Source organism: Poecilia reticulata, chromosome 17 (genome assembly GCF_904066995.2).
Source record: "Poecilia reticulata chromosome 17, P_reticulata-male-v2, whole genome shotgun sequence".
Lineage (NCBI taxonomy): Eukaryota > Metazoa > Chordata > Actinopteri > Cyprinodontiformes > Poeciliidae > Poecilia > Poecilia reticulata.
In genome coordinates, this window is record NC_088846.1 from 9,291,979 (window position 1) to 9,308,090 (window position 16,112).

At 38.5% G+C, this 16,112-nt stretch overlaps 2 protein-coding genes across 3 annotated transcripts; one reads left to right on the forward strand and one right to left on the reverse strand.

Moving 5' to 3' along the window:
• Positions 1 to 1,055: 1,055 nt before the first annotated feature.
• LOC103461001 (uncharacterized) lies at positions 1,056 to 14,005 on the forward strand. Its single transcript, XM_081598546.1, has 43 exons — positions 1,056 to 1,204; positions 1,291 to 1,364; positions 2,103 to 2,147; positions 2,237 to 2,261; positions 2,337 to 2,405; positions 2,490 to 2,579; positions 2,663 to 2,731; positions 2,814 to 2,909; positions 3,551 to 3,637; positions 3,740 to 3,835; positions 3,958 to 4,023; positions 4,148 to 4,237; positions 4,330 to 4,416; positions 4,503 to 4,592; positions 5,591 to 5,680; positions 5,780 to 5,848; positions 5,920 to 5,982; positions 6,064 to 6,126; positions 6,203 to 6,271; positions 6,386 to 6,469; positions 6,560 to 6,646; positions 7,558 to 7,638; positions 7,724 to 7,792; positions 7,925 to 8,014; positions 8,592 to 8,681; positions 8,766 to 8,855; positions 8,957 to 9,019; positions 9,099 to 9,161; positions 9,242 to 9,310; positions 9,405 to 9,491; positions 9,769 to 9,855; positions 9,943 to 10,026; positions 10,111 to 10,179; positions 10,260 to 10,349; positions 10,506 to 10,595; positions 10,697 to 10,786; positions 10,858 to 10,947; positions 11,036 to 11,116; positions 11,763 to 11,825; positions 12,019 to 12,078; positions 12,166 to 12,312; positions 12,393 to 12,440; positions 13,335 to 14,005. The coding sequence occupies exons 1-43, from the start codon at positions 1,129 to 1,131 to the stop codon at positions 13,886 to 13,888; spliced, it is 3,840 nt and encodes a 1,279-aa protein (XP_081454672.1). The 5' UTR covers positions 1,056 to 1,128; the 3' UTR covers positions 13,889 to 14,005.
• Positions 14,006 to 14,092: 87 nt separating this feature from the next.
• On the reverse strand, positions 14,093 to 16,043 carry c17h14orf119 (chromosome 17 C14orf119 homolog). Of its 2 annotated transcripts, none has more exons than XM_017310098.2 (2): positions 15,317 to 16,043; positions 14,093 to 15,244 (listed from the first exon to the last, which is right to left on the reverse strand). In XM_017310098.2, exons 1-2 carry the CDS (start codon positions 15,755 to 15,757, stop codon positions 15,071 to 15,073), a joined length of 615 nt encoding a protein of 204 aa, XP_017165587.2. In that variant the 5' UTR covers positions 15,758 to 16,043; the 3' UTR covers positions 14,093 to 15,070. The 2 variants fall into 2 exon arrangements, with proteins under 2 accessions (XP_017165587.2, XP_008431197.2); XM_008432975.3 differs by having other exon boundaries at positions 15,338 to 16,038.
• Positions 16,044 to 16,112: the final 69 nt, after the last annotated feature.

The window sequence follows — 16,112 nt, forward strand, 5'->3', positions numbered from 1 at the left end:
ACAAAATGCAAAAGTCTCAACACAACAACAAAAGTCAAAGCAGAAGTTATGCTAGCAAGTTTTTTTTAAATTTTTTTTAACAGAACCGTTTTGCTGTTGTGTTGTGGCATTTGCATTTTGTCGACCTTTCTGGGCCACCGTATATTTTATAGATGCATCCCGAACTTTTCAGGTATATATGTGTTTTTTAAAATCTTAGGAAACCGTATATATCTATGGCATAAGATCCCAATAAAATACATAAAAGCTTGTGCTTTTCCAAAATGTGAAGAATCCAGTGGCATAAATACTTTTGCAAGGTGCCGTACGATGCCTCCAGGTTTGTGGTTGGAACTTGATAAAAAAAAATTAAAAGTAAAAGGGAATACCTTTCAAAGCGCTGTAAATCTTTTGATTTTACTATTGATAGGTATTTTCCTAGAACCTACATAAAAGAACCACAGACAACGTATATGAATTTATGACTAAACTTCTGCAAAAGGAGAAGACTCTGTCAACTGCTCCTCTGAGCCGTTCACAGAGCGTTTTGAAGATCTTTGGGTAGAGCTTGTTTTTTATTATCAGACTTCAAAGAGGGAGGATAGGCAAGATAGACAGCAGAGGAAACAGCAGGGGTCGTAAAACATCGTACCCAAACACAGCAAAGGTCGTAAAACAATTTAACATCTGGCCCATGATCTGAGCCCGGTTCAAATCTCGGTCAAACTGTTTCACATGAAGATAACAGGCAGCTGTGACCTCCAGGTCAGTTCACACATACAGTTTAAAGAAGAGAACACTTTAAACTGACTAACATTAGACTGAAATATGAACTAAAGTAACAACAAAATGATAATACCAAAAAATCCCTGTCAACTATTTTGAAATCATCTCAACACTTCCAATTAAAAAAAAAGGCATGATTTATTTCTTGATTTTCATTTCTTGTGAACTTTTTTACTAGTGTATCGCTCTCCTCGATTAGCGGAACCACGTCAACCTTTTCACTTTTAACCTTTTAACACCAGTTGAAATCAATCTGCTCCTCCCTTTCTGGGAAGCCTGGCCCTTCTCATGGTATTGGTCATCCAGTGGGATAAAAAGAGCATTGCTGCTGCTGCAAGTCGTTACCGTTTTAGGAGCAGAACAATGGCTGGAGGTTCTAACTTAATTTGGGTTCCCTTCCTTCTCATCTGTGTCTTCCCTGCGTCTGACAGCAGACACGGTAAGAAGCAATGCTGTCCCGTGATGTTTCCAGTAAATATAGCATTGAAACGTTGATTGAAATTTGAATCCTTGGTGTGTTTTCAGTGCCGTATAACGTGGGGGAGTTTGTCAAGAACACTGGAAACCCACAGCTGGACGACATCCTCTCCAAGATTACTGTGAGTCCTCACTGATTCTGACATTGTTCATTCATAGTGCATGTAAAGAGAGTAGACAGCACAGATTATGTGATGGAAAAAAATAAGACCATGCTGATCCGTTGTAAAGCTTTTACCATTTTTAATGTGACATCTTGATATTCATTTGAAAACAAGCAAAAATGCAATTAATGGGAAAAATTAACCTTATGAGAAAGCCACACTTACCTGGTTGCACAAGTGTTCCCAACCTTGAAACTCATCTGACGTCGAAGCACATTTGGATTTAATTTTCTGCATTCAGACATCTTTCAGTTTGACTTAAAATTGGACAACTACAAGCTGAAAAAAATTTCGCAATTTAGACTGCAGCATTCAGTCAGCGGAGTTGAGAAATCAGGGCAAAGGAAATATTTTCTTGACACACTTTTGCCATAGCCTCCCTGAGTACTATTACTGAACATGTCTCACAGTTTGTGCACAAAATTTGAACACAGTGACATTTTCAGTAACAGCAGAATAATGCACCATGTCACAAAGTTCAAATCATCTCTAACTGATCTCTTTAAGTCGACTCCAATCTGATTGTGTGAAGGTTTCAAGTCACACCACTTCGGATCTGTGCTATGAATAATCACATATCCACTGAAACCTTTCATCTTACTTGGGTTTTGCACAATTTTTATATCCACTGTGTTGCTGTAGTAAAAGTTGTGTGGTATAAATAGTGATTGAACATTTTTAATGTATTCCTCTCAGATACCCTTGCCAGATGGAACTGATTTCGACGAAGTAAATGTAACGGTATGTAATAATCACCTCCTTTTCATGCTAATTTGAATGTTGTCTGTTACTTTAATTCTTCTAACCTAATGCCTTTCATTCTCTTTCAGTCAATAAAAATCAGACTTTGCACTGGTGAGTGTATTCTTTATCCATGTTCCAGTTCTGATCTGACGCATGCTTACGGGTTCTCTCTTCTGTTTTTGCAAGGGGTTGAGGAAAGCTTGGATTCCCTGAACAAGCAGCTTCGGGAAGCAAGTCGGCGTAACAGCCAGCTGGGTGAGTAGACGGTACATCCTCCTTCGGCGGGTTGGAAAGCTTCCTCTTGCGTTGTTCTGCTGTAACCTGCGCGCTCCATCGCAGACGGGGAAGCCTTCGAGTTGAGGCGGGAGGTCAGGGAGCTGAAGCTGAAACTCTCCACCTGCAGTTTGGCTGTGTTGTCCGTCGCCGGCTGTAAGATCGTGCCTGAAAATTCTGAAAATCAGAGGAGGCTTCAACAAGCAAAATGCTCAAATGTTTTGTCTGTTTCCCGACAGCGTACCACACCCAGCTGCAGACCAAACTGAAGCATCTGCTGGAGGTGATTGACAGTGAGAACATTCAAGGTGAGACCACATTTTAAGGTCATTTTCATCTTTGTAATGCTTTGGCATAGTGGAGTTTTTCTTGAAAATATATTTCTTATAGTTTTGAAGATCATGGCTCTGACCAGGGATGTTAGATCTCTACGGAGGAAGTTTGAATCCCTCGTTAACTCAAATGGAAATTCGACCGAGATAACAGGTGAGAAGTTTTATTCATCCATTCAACGTTTTCAGTTTTTCAAAATGTTTTTTTTTTATACATATTTCAGTATTATTAACTTCATTCATAAAAAAGGGCATAAATATCACAAGCTTTTTACACAATTTGTCACATTACAACGGCAAACTTCAATATTTTTAATTAGGATTTTGTATCCTAGCTAAAAGTAGTGAAGTGAACTGTGAAGTCGAAAGAAAAGAGGTAATTAGAGTCATAAATTTTACAGCAATATTTTTGGTTTAGTTAGCTAGTCATAGAGAAAAAAAAGGGTGTTAATTTTTTCAAAGTCATATTTTCGCCATGCTATAAATGTCGGTGAAATATTTCATCCATAAGCTAAATATTTTGCTTAAAAATATATATATTTAGCTTTCAAATTCAGTATTTAGTCATGGAGCTAAATATTTAGCTTGCAAACTAAATATTTAGTTCCTACTTATGCTGAGATTTGTAGTTGTAACTTGTAAAAAATGTGATAAAGATGAATTCCTCAGTATACATTCATAAAGCACTGCAGGTCACGTGTTATCAAAACGCTTCAATTTAATTTTGATGTTTTTATTTTTACTGAATGTCTGCCTTGAATAGAGAAGTCTCTTTTCTGAATTCATTTCAAACAGCTGTGCAAGCTGAACTGAGCGCAAAGACCGCCGAGCTGAACGCCAAGAAGCCACAAATCAACAGGAACGATGAAACTTTGGCATTAAGTGAGGTTTTTTGTTTGTTTTTTTTCTTTTGGAAAGATTTATTCCTTTGCTGAGGAGTGAAAACGGTGTTCAGTACATGATGAGTGTAATTCCTGTTTCCAGTCCTAGAGATAATCTCCTTGCAGAATCAGATCTGGGACCTACAGCAGACCGAACTGAGCAGCAAAACCGCTCTTACTGTCGATGGACGACTTCTGGGTAAATCACGCTCTCTTTGACTGAAAAATTAGAACAAGGAAGTACACTTAGTATCTGTTAAAGTAATTTTACAGTTCACCCATAAACTCAATCTCATAATCCAGACTCTTAATTTCCCTCAGCGCTACAAGAGCTACTGGACAGGAAGCTCTCCGAGCTGCAACGCAAAGAAGACCCGATCTCTATTGGTGTGTAAGCCTCTACAACTACATTTGCCAGTGTTTCTTTTTTTTTTTTCATCCACAATTTTAAAGTCATACTAAAAAAAATAACCTGGTATTTCTAATCGTTCATATGGACGTGACTGATCAGTGCTGGAGCTGATTTCTGTGCGCCATAAAATCACAACGATGGAGAAAAGGGTCAAGATCCTGACGGAGGGATCCAAATCTAAAATCCTTGGTGAGTTTGTGTTTGCAAATCACCAACACATATCTTGTTCAGGTTGTGCACGTTGAGCTTGATTTATTCATTCATTTTCGTTTTACTTTCAGATGCTCAGAGGGAATTGAGGCGAAAGATTGAGCAACTGAAGAGAGCGATCGTGCTGCTCAGTGGACGGGAAAATGACAAGAATCTTAGTAAGCCTGCACTCCGACATCTCCACTTAGGTTCTTGTTGTTACTTTTGCGTTGACCCCGATGTGCTTTTGATTTGGATTTTTCAGCCAGGGAGATCCTGAGGCTCCAGCTGGAGGTGGACCGATTGGCAACGTTAGTTTCAACTTACGAAAAGACCCTGGAGCCCACCATCACAGGTGAACGGGCGGATGTAAACCAAAACATCGACACGAACAACTATGGGTTTTATTTATGGCTGAAATGATTAATCTGATTAACTGTGATGAATCGATAATTGACATAATTGCCAACTAATTTAGTAAGCGATTAATCGTTAACTGGACCATACTGACTCCAAAAAAGGCAATTTACTGACAGAATAAGGCGTTGAGAGCACCAATTAAGTCAAAACGGTCCAAAAAATATATAGACATTTTTCATTAAAAATAATTTTAAAAACTTTGTAAATTTGTTCTACTCAAATGACCTATTTTAAGCTTCACATGGTTCAAATTCTGTCAAAAAAAACAACAACTAAAAAGCACCTTTTGCTATCTAATTATTAATTAGTAGTCAACAGATCAGCCCTAGACTGCATTCATACAAAGTCAAACAAAAAGGACTGAGCTTTTCACATTTTGATGTTAGAAGTAGTTTTTTTTAGGTGGAAATGCATCCTTTGCTGCAAATGATAAACCTTTCACTAAAGCAATGCAGTGTTGTTGCATTTTACTCCATAAAATGTTTTTGGTCTTATTTCATTTCTTTTTCATTTGCTTCTTTAAATGTAGCTATTTCTAATTAATAAAGAAGGCTTAAGTGGCTAAATGAAAAATAATTTCATCTGATTAATTGATTAATCGTCAGAATAATCAATCCCTAAAGTTAGCTGAAGCCTTAGTTTTATTTGAATTTTATGAGATATACTAACACAAAGTAATTATATATATATATATATATATATATATATAATTTTTTTTTTTTTTTTAAATCTTAGTATACGGAGGTATTTTGCAGTTACAGCTGCAAAAAGTTAAGATTATGTGTCCATTTTTTTTTTAACTTTGAAACCATTTTCCTTCCATGTACTACTTTGTGTCAGTTGGTCAGTTACATAAAATCTCATCAAAACACATTTAAAATTGTTGATGAAATTTGAAAATTTTTGCTTTTTTTAAAAAATTTTTTATTGAAGCCATAACAGTGGAACTGGAGGTGATGAAGCGAAAAGAGGTCATTTTGCAGAAATCCCTGGAGAGTACAGACCAGGCCATCGCACAGCTGAGTGAGTAAGAGTAGAAAGAGGAGGGATCTCTGCCTTTGGAGAACGTTTCATGTGTTCACCGTAACAAAGCCAACGAGTGTGCACTTTTATTTTGACCAGTCATGAAAGTAATCAGCATCATGGAGGAGCTGACGGAGCACAAGGAGACGACAACCGGTGAACAGACTGGTGAGCGCGCCTCCGCTTACTCTTAAACCGCACCACTTTCGACATTTAATCTTATTCGAATGTTTTTGCAGATATTCTGACGCTCCTTCAAACCTACAAACTAGACTACTCCAAAGCTCTTAGTGAAATAAAGAGTGAGTCTTACTCTGTGGCGTCAGTGACATTTTGTGAGATACATTTTTGATAAGCAAGACTGTTTTTGTGTTTCTGTGCAGGCCTGAAGGAGCAGCTGCGTCAGACGCGTGAGCAGTGCTTGGGACTTGAGGAGCGATACATCGGTGAGCGGCTTTTCTGAACTTCCGAGTCGCGTCACGGTTACTCTCCCAATCTAAAGTCCTAACCTGTTTCTCTCAGCGGTAAAGACTGAACTGGAACAAAGGATAGCACAGCTAAACAGAACCGAAGACTCTGAAACTGCCCTTGGTATTTATTTCAGTTTTTTTTTTCCAAAACATTCCTATTTATTAAAGAAAGATGTGGACTTACTTGGTTTCTTTCCTTAATATTTGTCTTGTACATTATGCTTGTCTGTGTCAGTTGTGAGTATAATACACCTGCACAGTCAAATCCAGGCTTTAAAGAAGGCAATCGCAACATCGCCAAGTGAAAAGGAGATTTTAAGTGAGTACCACTTATCTTTACGAATGTAGTTTCAACCTTTTTGAAAGCGAGATGTTTAAATGTCCTTTTTGCTTTTCATTTTCTCCTCAGGGCTGCAGAAGGAGCTGCTGCAGAAAGAGAAAGAACTAAAAGCCAAGACTGCAGACATAGAGAGACTGATCCCCAACTCACAGATAAGTGAGTGTCCGGGTCATATGGAAAATGTTTCAGCCCATATTTTCTCTCCGGGTGGTTTGCAGACAGGCAGCTTTGCTGAGTAAAAACAGTCCCATTTATGGAAGGAAGTTCACTTGCAGCTGGAAGCCCAGAAAATTAATCACTTTGTTTCTGCAAGTAACAATTATTTCAGTAACCGATTATTCTATCAATTTTTCTATTGATTCATGGATTAATCGCATATTTTTATGTGATTGTTTAATCAAACCAACACATTCTGCAGGTTTTCATGTAACTTATTAAGCTCTTTACATGCAATATTATCAATACATTAGCAGAAACAAATAATAAAATTCCCTTCTGAATTTAATTATTTGTCACTTGAGGAGCTTTTAGTAAAACATATTTACAGACAAAGGGTATTTTTTTAATGTAAATGCAGAATGTATAAATATTTTGTTAAATTTTGGCTTAATTACTGCTCTGCATATTTTGTTTTGTTTTTTTCAGCAAATTACCTTTTTTAACTCTGTCCAGTTAACCATTAATCACTTACTAAATTAGTTAACAATTATTTCAACAATTGATTAATCACAATTAATCTAATTAATCACAATTAATCGTGATTAAATAATTAAATGATCAACACTTTCTACAGATTGTGAATTGTTTTTCTGCCAATGAGATCCTTTTTTTTTTGCTGCAGCTGAGCAGTGTCAGGGCGCGACGCACGTAGCATCCTCAGCGCTAAAAAGCCTAAAAAATAATTTATTTGGAGATCTGTGAGCAGATGTAGTTAGGATGTTTCTCAAGTTAACATGTTCAGACCAGTCAGGAAACTCTCACTGATCTCACTCATTTGTTTTAGTCTGCTGTTAAAAGGTCCCACCAAGATTTCAGCTCTTTTGTTCCCATTTACATTTGTGTTTCAGTTTTAAATATTATTGAGCTGCAGAATAACATCTGGACCCTTCAGAGCAAGGATACCAATGAGACGACCAGTGAGATATCAGGTACTTTAAATTGTCACTGGTTCAGAGTTAAACATTTATGGGAATTGTATCACAAATTCCTTCATTTACTGGCTTTTTTTTTCAGAGCTGCAACGGAGACTGGATGGTCTGCTGAGTGAGATAGACAGCAGAGACCAGGAAACCCTAAAACACAGTGAGTGAAACAGCTTCTAACACTTTCATTCCTCTAATCAGCACATCTCTGTCCTCCTGCGGTTCATTACGACATTTAATAAAACAAATGTAGTTGTTTTCTAGACTCTTGACTTTGCATTTTGCGTTTCAGTGATGACAGTCCTGACCCTGCAGAGCCAGGTGGAGTATCTTCAGAAACAGCTGTCGGTGACTGAGGTTTTACAATCCCACAGGATTACCCGTAAGTGCCTCCGGCAAACTGGAGTAAAATCTGAAGTCAGGTTGATTTTCGCCTCGAAAAAGTATCCAGACACCTTCACTCTTTTTAAATGTCGCCGCAGCACCGGCCAGAAATGTTACAAAAAGAAGAGGATGAAAACCTGTTAAAGGTTGTAAATAACTTCAGAATATGGTGGAAGTTTAACCACCAGAAGAAAAACAACCCTAGACATCAGTGGAAAGAATTAAGAATCATACTCAAACATGATTGAGCTTGAACTTTTTTTTTTTTCAAAGAAGTATAAGTAAAAACAATAAATGTACAAAAAGGAGGTTCTAAAAAAAACATTGAGTGAAAGAGACTGAATGTAGTCTTTGGCACACTTTTCAGATTTTTACTTGTAAAAAACTTCAAAAATCACATAGAATTTTCCTTAAATCTCACAGTAATGTAATATTTTGTCTTGGTGTATCACATAATTGCGGAAGAGGATTAAGACCACTAAAAAGAAAAACAATCTTCTTTTTTTTCCTTCTATTTTGACCATTGTGATTTCCTGCAAATGACTAATATTTTTTTTAATCCTTCCCACAATCAGAACTCAACAGAGAGCTTGAAAGCAAGCAGGCGCAGTTGCAAAACGTTTACTTGGAGATGAAGGAGAAGAACCAGGAAAACGGCAAACTGTGTAGGTGAAGCGAGAAAACGGTGCAATCTTTATCAGATATTAACATTTACGTGTGCCTCATCATTTTGTTTCTGCTTTATTCAGTGGTAAAAATCTCTGTACTGCAAAGCCGGCTGAGAGAGTTCGAAAAGGAAAAGGAAAGTGAAGAAAAAAAAGCCGTTGTCACGGTATACAGTGAGTGGGCTCCTGGTGTTTATTTGTGTCTTTTTTTTTTACGATTGGGAAGAGCAAGTGTGACGTCGTTGTTCATTTTGTGTTTACCTGACGCTTCGTAGAGCTGAAGGAACAACTGAAGATTAAAGAAGAGGAGAACCAGGAACAGAAGAACTTAATCACAAGTAAGTTTAGTAAACATGTAGGCTGCTGGGAATATATTTAATTCATAAATTATTTAAAAAACATTTTTATTTCTACCAGCTCTGCAGATCAGCTTGAACCAGACTCAAGCAGAGTGTTCTACAAATGAGCAGCAAATTCAAGGTGACTATTACTTCTTCATCCCTTGCTGGAGGAAATGTTTTGAATTCAAAACTTATAATTTTTGATTTTACTTTTGGTAGACCTGCAGAAAAGTTTGGAAGCCAAGATTGTGGATCTCAAGAACAAATCTGATACAGTTACGTCTCTTGGTAAGCCGTAAAGCTGCGCATCGTAGAATATCTTTTCTATGATTTGGAAGATCGAAGGATGTCGACGCTAACGAAAAGCTTGTGTTTGTTTAAGCTCTTCAAGTTTCTACACTGACTGTGCAGCTGGAAGAACTAAAGAAGAAGCAGCTGGGGAACTCTGTTTCCCAAACTAAAGTTGAAGGTGGGTTTGTGTGAACTGTCCACACAAATGTTGTTTTAGCTATTTTAGCTCAATTACTTCAAGTGTTTCTTAAGGGAAAGGGACCCATATCCTGTTCTTGTTGCTAAAAATAGATTTAAAAACGTTTATAAAGTAACAAAATAAAAAGCTTTCACCTATCACAAAAAAATACAAATCTTTGTCTTTCTTACAAGTACTATATATTCTTGTACTGTGTACAGTTCAATATCAAGCTAGCTAGCTGACAAATATTTCTGTTTTTTTTTTTTCTTTTAAGAGCTTCAAAGAATTATTGACCAGAAAAGTGCAGAACTGGACAAAGTAACACAAGAACTGAAACAACGAAGCACCCAGTCCCAAAGACGTAAGATATAAGCCAGCAACTAAATAAATAAATAATTCTTTTGGAAGATATTTACATGAGTGGATTAAAAATGTGAGACTCTTTCAGTTTTACAGATTATTGCCGTACAAGTGGAGATCGATCGATTGGTAGCCGTGGCCTCAAACGAATCAGATTACACCAAGATCCAAGGTGAGTAGCAAACACGTAGCATTATGCTAGCACTGGATAAGTTTAGAATTGAATATGAATTTAAAAAACTAATTGTAACCGCAGGACTCCAAGATCATCTCAGTCACCTGATAGAAGGAATTCAGGACAAAGACAATGAAAACACAAAGCTCAGTAGGTATCAATGAAATGAGTGGTGCACTGCTGAGCATGCTCAGTAGCTGATCTGATATTATCACATCTTTCTCTGTCAGCATTTAAAATTTTGACTCAAAAAGACGAAATAGCCACGCTGAAGAAGGAGATGGAGAGCCAACTGGGAGCGCAAGCTGAGAAAATTAAAGGTGAGGCAAAGTAATAATAATAATAATAATAATAATAATAATAATAATAATAATAATAATAATAATAATAATAATAATAATAATAATAATAATAATAATAATAAAAAACATCCCATGGACACACCTCACGCTTTCTTTTTCTTTCTTATTTCCTAGATCTGGAAAATCAATTGGAATCGGTCAGAACTGAGATAAAAAAGAAAACAAATTTGCTGGAGACGTCAACCTTGAGAATTGCGAATCTGTGTGAGTATTTAGTCCTTTTGGAAATAAGAATCAACATAATTACTAGATAATGAATAAAAAGAAACCATCAAGTCACTGCCTTTTTTATTTATTTATTTTAGCTGCTCAGATTATGGAACTGAATGAGAAAATCGTACCACTGCAGGAGGAAATAAGAGACCTCAATCAGACGTATGCTGAAAACCTCGCAGGTAAAGCGATAACATTTACTTAAGGTTAAATTGTACTTTTGGCTCATATGCATGTGTTTCTAAATCTTCAGAACTTCAAGAGAGACTCAATTTTGCTCAGAAGAAACTGCAAAACACTGAAGCTCAGCTCCAGGAGGCAGACGCAAGGAATTTTCAACTAGGTACAAACTCCTTTCATGTACTAGTTTAACAGTTTTGCTTGTTTTTAATTTGCCACTGGAATAACTATGTGTTTTCTGTCTCTGTCAGTAATGGATATCGCCAATCTGAGGGCTGAGCTGAAAAAAGCAAAGGAAGGAACTTCTATAACTGCTAAGAAGAAAGTTGACGGTTTGTTATTATTTTTATGCAGTAATATAGCAAATACTTACTGTAGGGTGCCTTACAAAAGTATTACTAGTAAATTTGTTTTCACATTTTGTCACAAACCTCTATGTATTTTATTATGATTTTATGTAATAGATCAACACAAAGTAGTGTATAGTTATAAAGGAGGAAAACTTTATAGCATTGTCTTTTACCACAAATCTGTTTTGGGTATGTCCCTGCCAGCTTTGCACATCTATAGAATCACATGTCTTACTAGTTCTTCTTTGCTAAAAAGCTCAACTTCAGATTGAATGCATACAGTTTTCAGTGGATATTGGTCTGGACTTTGCCTAGTTTGTTTTCTAACCAGCCTTTAGGTTAATAATCCATTGACCATATAAATGCACAATTTGACGTTTCAAAAATAAAATTGCTCAGTGGAAACATGCCAAATACAAAAAAAGAAATAAAACCTATTGTTTTTCGATTAAAAAAAAGTTTTGGCGCTGTGTGTGTGTGTGTGTGTGTGTGTGTGTGTGTGTGTGTGTGTGTGTGTGTGTGTGTGTGTGTGTGTGTGTGTGTGTGTGTGTGTGTGTGTGTGTGTCATAAATAGCCCCAAACAGCATGCAACACTTGACTCAGGCAATTCTTCTCCATCTCTTTTCAGACCTGGAAAAACAATTAAGAGCACAGGATAAAGAAAACAGAAAACTTGAGATCGCCAATAGAGGTATGGAATGAGCCCTGCTGCTGTGTTTTGTTCAGCCTTCCTGTTATCTACTGGAAAAGATCAGTCTCTATTACCTGAATGTGGACGTGTCTCGGAAAATAACATTCCATTTTAAACTGCTTCTCATGCGCCGATCTGAAAATGGTCTCTTGTCGCTTGGCGTTATAATCACTGCAGCTCCTTTCTCACTCAGACTTAAAGCAGCAAACGGTGGAGCTGGAAACGTGCTGCAACGCCAACACCCACTGTGAAGGTGAGAGGTCAAAAGAAAAAAAATGACCTGCAGCGAGGATCTACTGTGTCATTTTGTGTTATTCACAGTAAGCTTCTGATAAAACAGACGTGCAGAGGCAGCTGCAGCAGAGCCAGGAGGATGCGGATCGTCTCCATCAGCAGCTGCAGGAGAAGGACGCCGCCCTGAGAAAGCTGCAGCGCGACTTCGAGCAACAGCAGCGGGAGAAGGAGCGGCTGCAGGAAGACTACAACAGTATGTTCACCTCCGAACTACAGGTTAAACACGAGCTCAGATCAGAACCAGGAAGTCATGCTTTGTTCCTCTCCTCTCAGACGTCGTGGCTAAACTGACCAACGTGGAAGACAGGACCATCTATAACAGTGAGTCACACACAAGAGTCAGGATTGCTAGGAGAGCAACTGGAGATGCACTGATTGCAGTATTTTGGTCGATGACCGATCTTTAAAAAAAAACAGGCTTTCCAGTTCCATTGTAATCAAACTTTTTTGGTTTGTTTGTTTGAAAACTTGCTCAATATAGCAACAGAATCACTAAGTTTACAACAGTGGTGTGACTGTTAACCACGCACATAAAGATGTGACCGGGTCACCGCAGAACAAAAAGAGACAGCAGCTGCATTTCCATCGGTCATATAATTGGGCAAATTGGAATTACGAAAACAAATTTGCTTTATGGATACCCAGCAATTTAAAAAAAAAAACCTTATGTTTTTTGCTAAAAGGTTTTTACGTTAGGAGGAGGTGGTTTTTCAGCGACATTAAAATTAGTGTATTTAGTAAAATTGCAAATTCGCATCACACGAGTCATGTGATCAACAACCAGATGTTAGCACTGACGGGAAAGATGAAGAAGACGGCAGGAAGTGGTAGGAGGGTGATGGCGCGGCATGTTTTTTTAATTTTTTTTTATGACTTATCACGTGAACAGACATATTCTCGTGGGATTTTAATTGCGTTTCATATTTAATGGAAAAGGAGCAATTGCGGAAATGTGTATTTCGACATGAGCCAAATATCAACAGTTTTGTGCACCTTTGTAATGGAAACATAACTACTGGCTGATTTTCAGACCTTTGTGTCAGTAGATAATATCGGTGGAAAGATCAGTTTCACGCCAGTCACCCAAAATTAAAGAAATCGAGGCCGATTTATCAGTGCAACCCTAAAACTAACACACAGACACCGTGCATTCTGCATGTTTAAACTTTTTTTTTTAAATGTAACAAACACAGTCTGCATTTCTCCCTTTTCCAGCAAAGATCACCTGGGATCCAAACACGGCACATCCCAGATTAGTTTTCTTTAACGACAACACCGAGGTATCCACCACCAATGACGTACCCCCGTTCCAGGACAACCCCGGCAGGTTCGACGTTGTTCTCGGCGTTCTGGGCTCGAACGGCTTCTCGAGAGGCCGCCATTACTGGGAGGTGTCTGTAGCTGATAAACGTTGCTACCACATCGGGATGGTCAGCGAATCGGCCAAGAGAAAAGGATCGTTGTCCTTCAGGCCCGCGAAGGGTTTCTGGACCATTGTCCTGAACAAACAGAATGAGCTCAAAGCGATTGACAGGACGTCGGTAACCCTTCAGGTTGAGAGGCTGCCCATTACTCTGGGCATCCTGTTGGACTACAACAAGGGACAGGTGTCCTTCTACGACTCTGGTGCCAGATCTCATCTGTACTCGTTCTCAGGTCAAGAGTTTACCGACAGAATCTTCCCGTTTCTCAACTACTGCGTTGAGGATGTCGAAAATCCTCAGCCAATAGTTTTACTGCCTCCAGGATCAACTGACTGGATTAATTAAACAACACAATAAGTCTGGTTTTGGCACATTTGTCCAAAAGTTACATGATTTAATAATCAAATATTTTATTGTCTTTATGAATGATTTTGATTCAATAAATCAACAAACTTAAAAGTGTGTATTGACTTGACTGTCATTTTCTAGGTGTAATAAACATCAAGTGCAACCTGTGTAGTTTTAATGAAACTCAACCGTCCAACTTCATAAAACAAAGCGGGTTTTTATTATAAACACGTTGGCCTTGAGAAACATTACAAATCTCTGTAGAAAAAACCCAAGTCACATCAAATGATCACAAAGGATTTCATCACAGTTTAAACAATTACATGGGTTTGAAAAAGAACAAAAAAGAAAAAAAAAACAGGGTTCCTACAGGGTCTGGAAAAGCAGAGACGCACCAGTCAATCATCCGTAGATCAGAATCACAAAGTTTTACAACAAGTGATCAGAGTGTCGGCTACCAGAAAAATCTGACACGCAGAAAAAACAAAACTCCCACTATTTTTGGTCTATAAACAAATGACATGAGGTAAATATAAATGTTTTAGACGTTGTCATGTGCTTTGAGGCATCAATGGGGATAATCTTGTAATTCCTTCATTCAACCTCGATCAAAAAACATTCCCCCCCTCCCCCACTTTCCTTTGCTTCATGCCTTGCGGACAAAAGTCAGAATCAGCAGGCCACAGTGCCAAGGAAAATTAGAAATCGGTATTGATGGTGCATTTCTATTTAAAAGAATGGAAAAATATGGAATTTGATTTATACTTATTCCAGGTTTGGACCAGTAACAGAAATATATTTAATGAAATATTTATGTTCGCACCTAATTGTCTGCATGAAAAAAAAAACTGCTGTTATAGTGTTTTTTTGTTATTTTTTAAAGTTGTACATCTGTCGTTTCTCTCCATCCAGCCTTCTGTTGAATAATCTCTCTGTCCAGCCATCCATCCATCAGCTCCCTTGTGATGTTTCAAGGCTCCATCTTTAACATCTGAACACTGTACGAACATCTGATGTAAAATCATCCAAAAACCTATTGTTTCTTAAATATGGAGCAAAAGTTGACTGAGAAATCTGAGTATCTGAGACTTTAAAAGTGTGGACTTTCTATGTAAGAAGTGTGTAGGAAATCTAAGGAATGCAGTATCTGCAGGCATGTCCTCTGATGCAGACTTCTGGTCAGTCTCTTCCTGCGGTGCCAGCTACACTCCTGTAAAAGTGGGCAACAAACATGGGGTCCTTCTCCTCCAGCATGTGCAGGAAATGATTCCTCTCCTCTTCCCCCCAGGACTCAAACCACTGGGTCCACAGCCGGAGCTGGCACTCAAAGATGTTGGGCAGTTTGTCTTTGACCTGTCACAAAGCAGTAGTTGAGATTTCTTTTTTTTTTTTTTTTAAGTGTAATCTCAAGAAATGTATGTTCACCTGTAACAGAGCAGGGAGTACCTGGAGGGTGCTGAGTGAGTCTAGGAGAGTGCACACTTTCCCCGGCACGGCTTTGCCAACAAGATCCTGCAGAAACCTCTCCTTCTGGGGGTCATTCCAGCCTTGGAACCAGCTCAGGACACACCGCTGCTCCTGGAAGGTCACATAGGAAATGGGCTCTGGTTGTCTGTCTTGACCGGCGCAGGACAGGTTCTCCAGGCTGGGAGGGCTGGCTGCAGCCTGAGGAGCTGATGGCAGGTCAAACTGGCCTGGAGAAGGCAGGCCAGCCCCGCTGTTGCTCTGGGTAGCAGGGGTCGCTGCTCCTGCTGGTACACTAGTGGGATTATAGGGGCTGCCGAGGATATTCGGGGCTGTAAATTGCTGGCCATCAGCGGCCTGCCGCTGGCATGGACCTTGACTGACCTGACTGAACCACGACATTTCTCAGAAAGTGTTTTCAACCAGAAAAAAGTTTGCTGGAGTTTGAAACGCCAGCGGCGGAGAAACCCTCCCGGGTTTGTTTACATGCGGTTTAAGCAAGACCGCCGCTCGAGCGTTATTTTAAAGCTAGCATCACTTAACACCAGCTGTTTTAATTACAAAAACCGGCTTAATTTGAAGTTAAACTACGTCATTTTGCTCATATTTAGATACCTGTTATGTCTACTTAGCAGCAGTCGTGTAGCTGCAAAAATACACAGGAAACGGAAACAGTTTAAAACCTCTTTTTGCACGGAAGTGAAGATTGCGCAGGATTTGCGCAAAATGTTGTTTAAAGCTACAAAAATTAAAACAC

Bases quoted from the DNA above. Each gene is read 5' to 3' on its own strand.
- LOC103461001 (XM_081598546.1), top strand. From the start codon at position 1,129: ATGGCTGGAGGTTCTAACTTAATTTGGGTTCCCTTCCTTCTCATCTGT. The intron at 2,406-2,489 runs GTGAGTAGACGG...GCTCCATCGCAG, and splicing joins TCGGCGTAACAGCCAGCTGG to ACGGGGAAGCCTTCGAGTTG. The intron at 9,162-9,241 runs GTGACTATTACT...TACTTTTGGTAG, and splicing joins AAATGAGCAGCAAATTCAAG to ACCTGCAGAAAAGTTTGGAA.
- c17h14orf119 (XM_017310098.2), bottom strand. From the start codon at position 15,757: ATGTCGTGGTTCAGTCAGGTCAGTCAAGGTCCATGCCAGCGGCAGGCC. The intron at 15,245-15,316 runs GTGAACATACAT...GCTTTGTGACAG, and splicing joins TACTCCCTGCTCTGTTACAG to GTCAAAGACAAACTGCCCAA.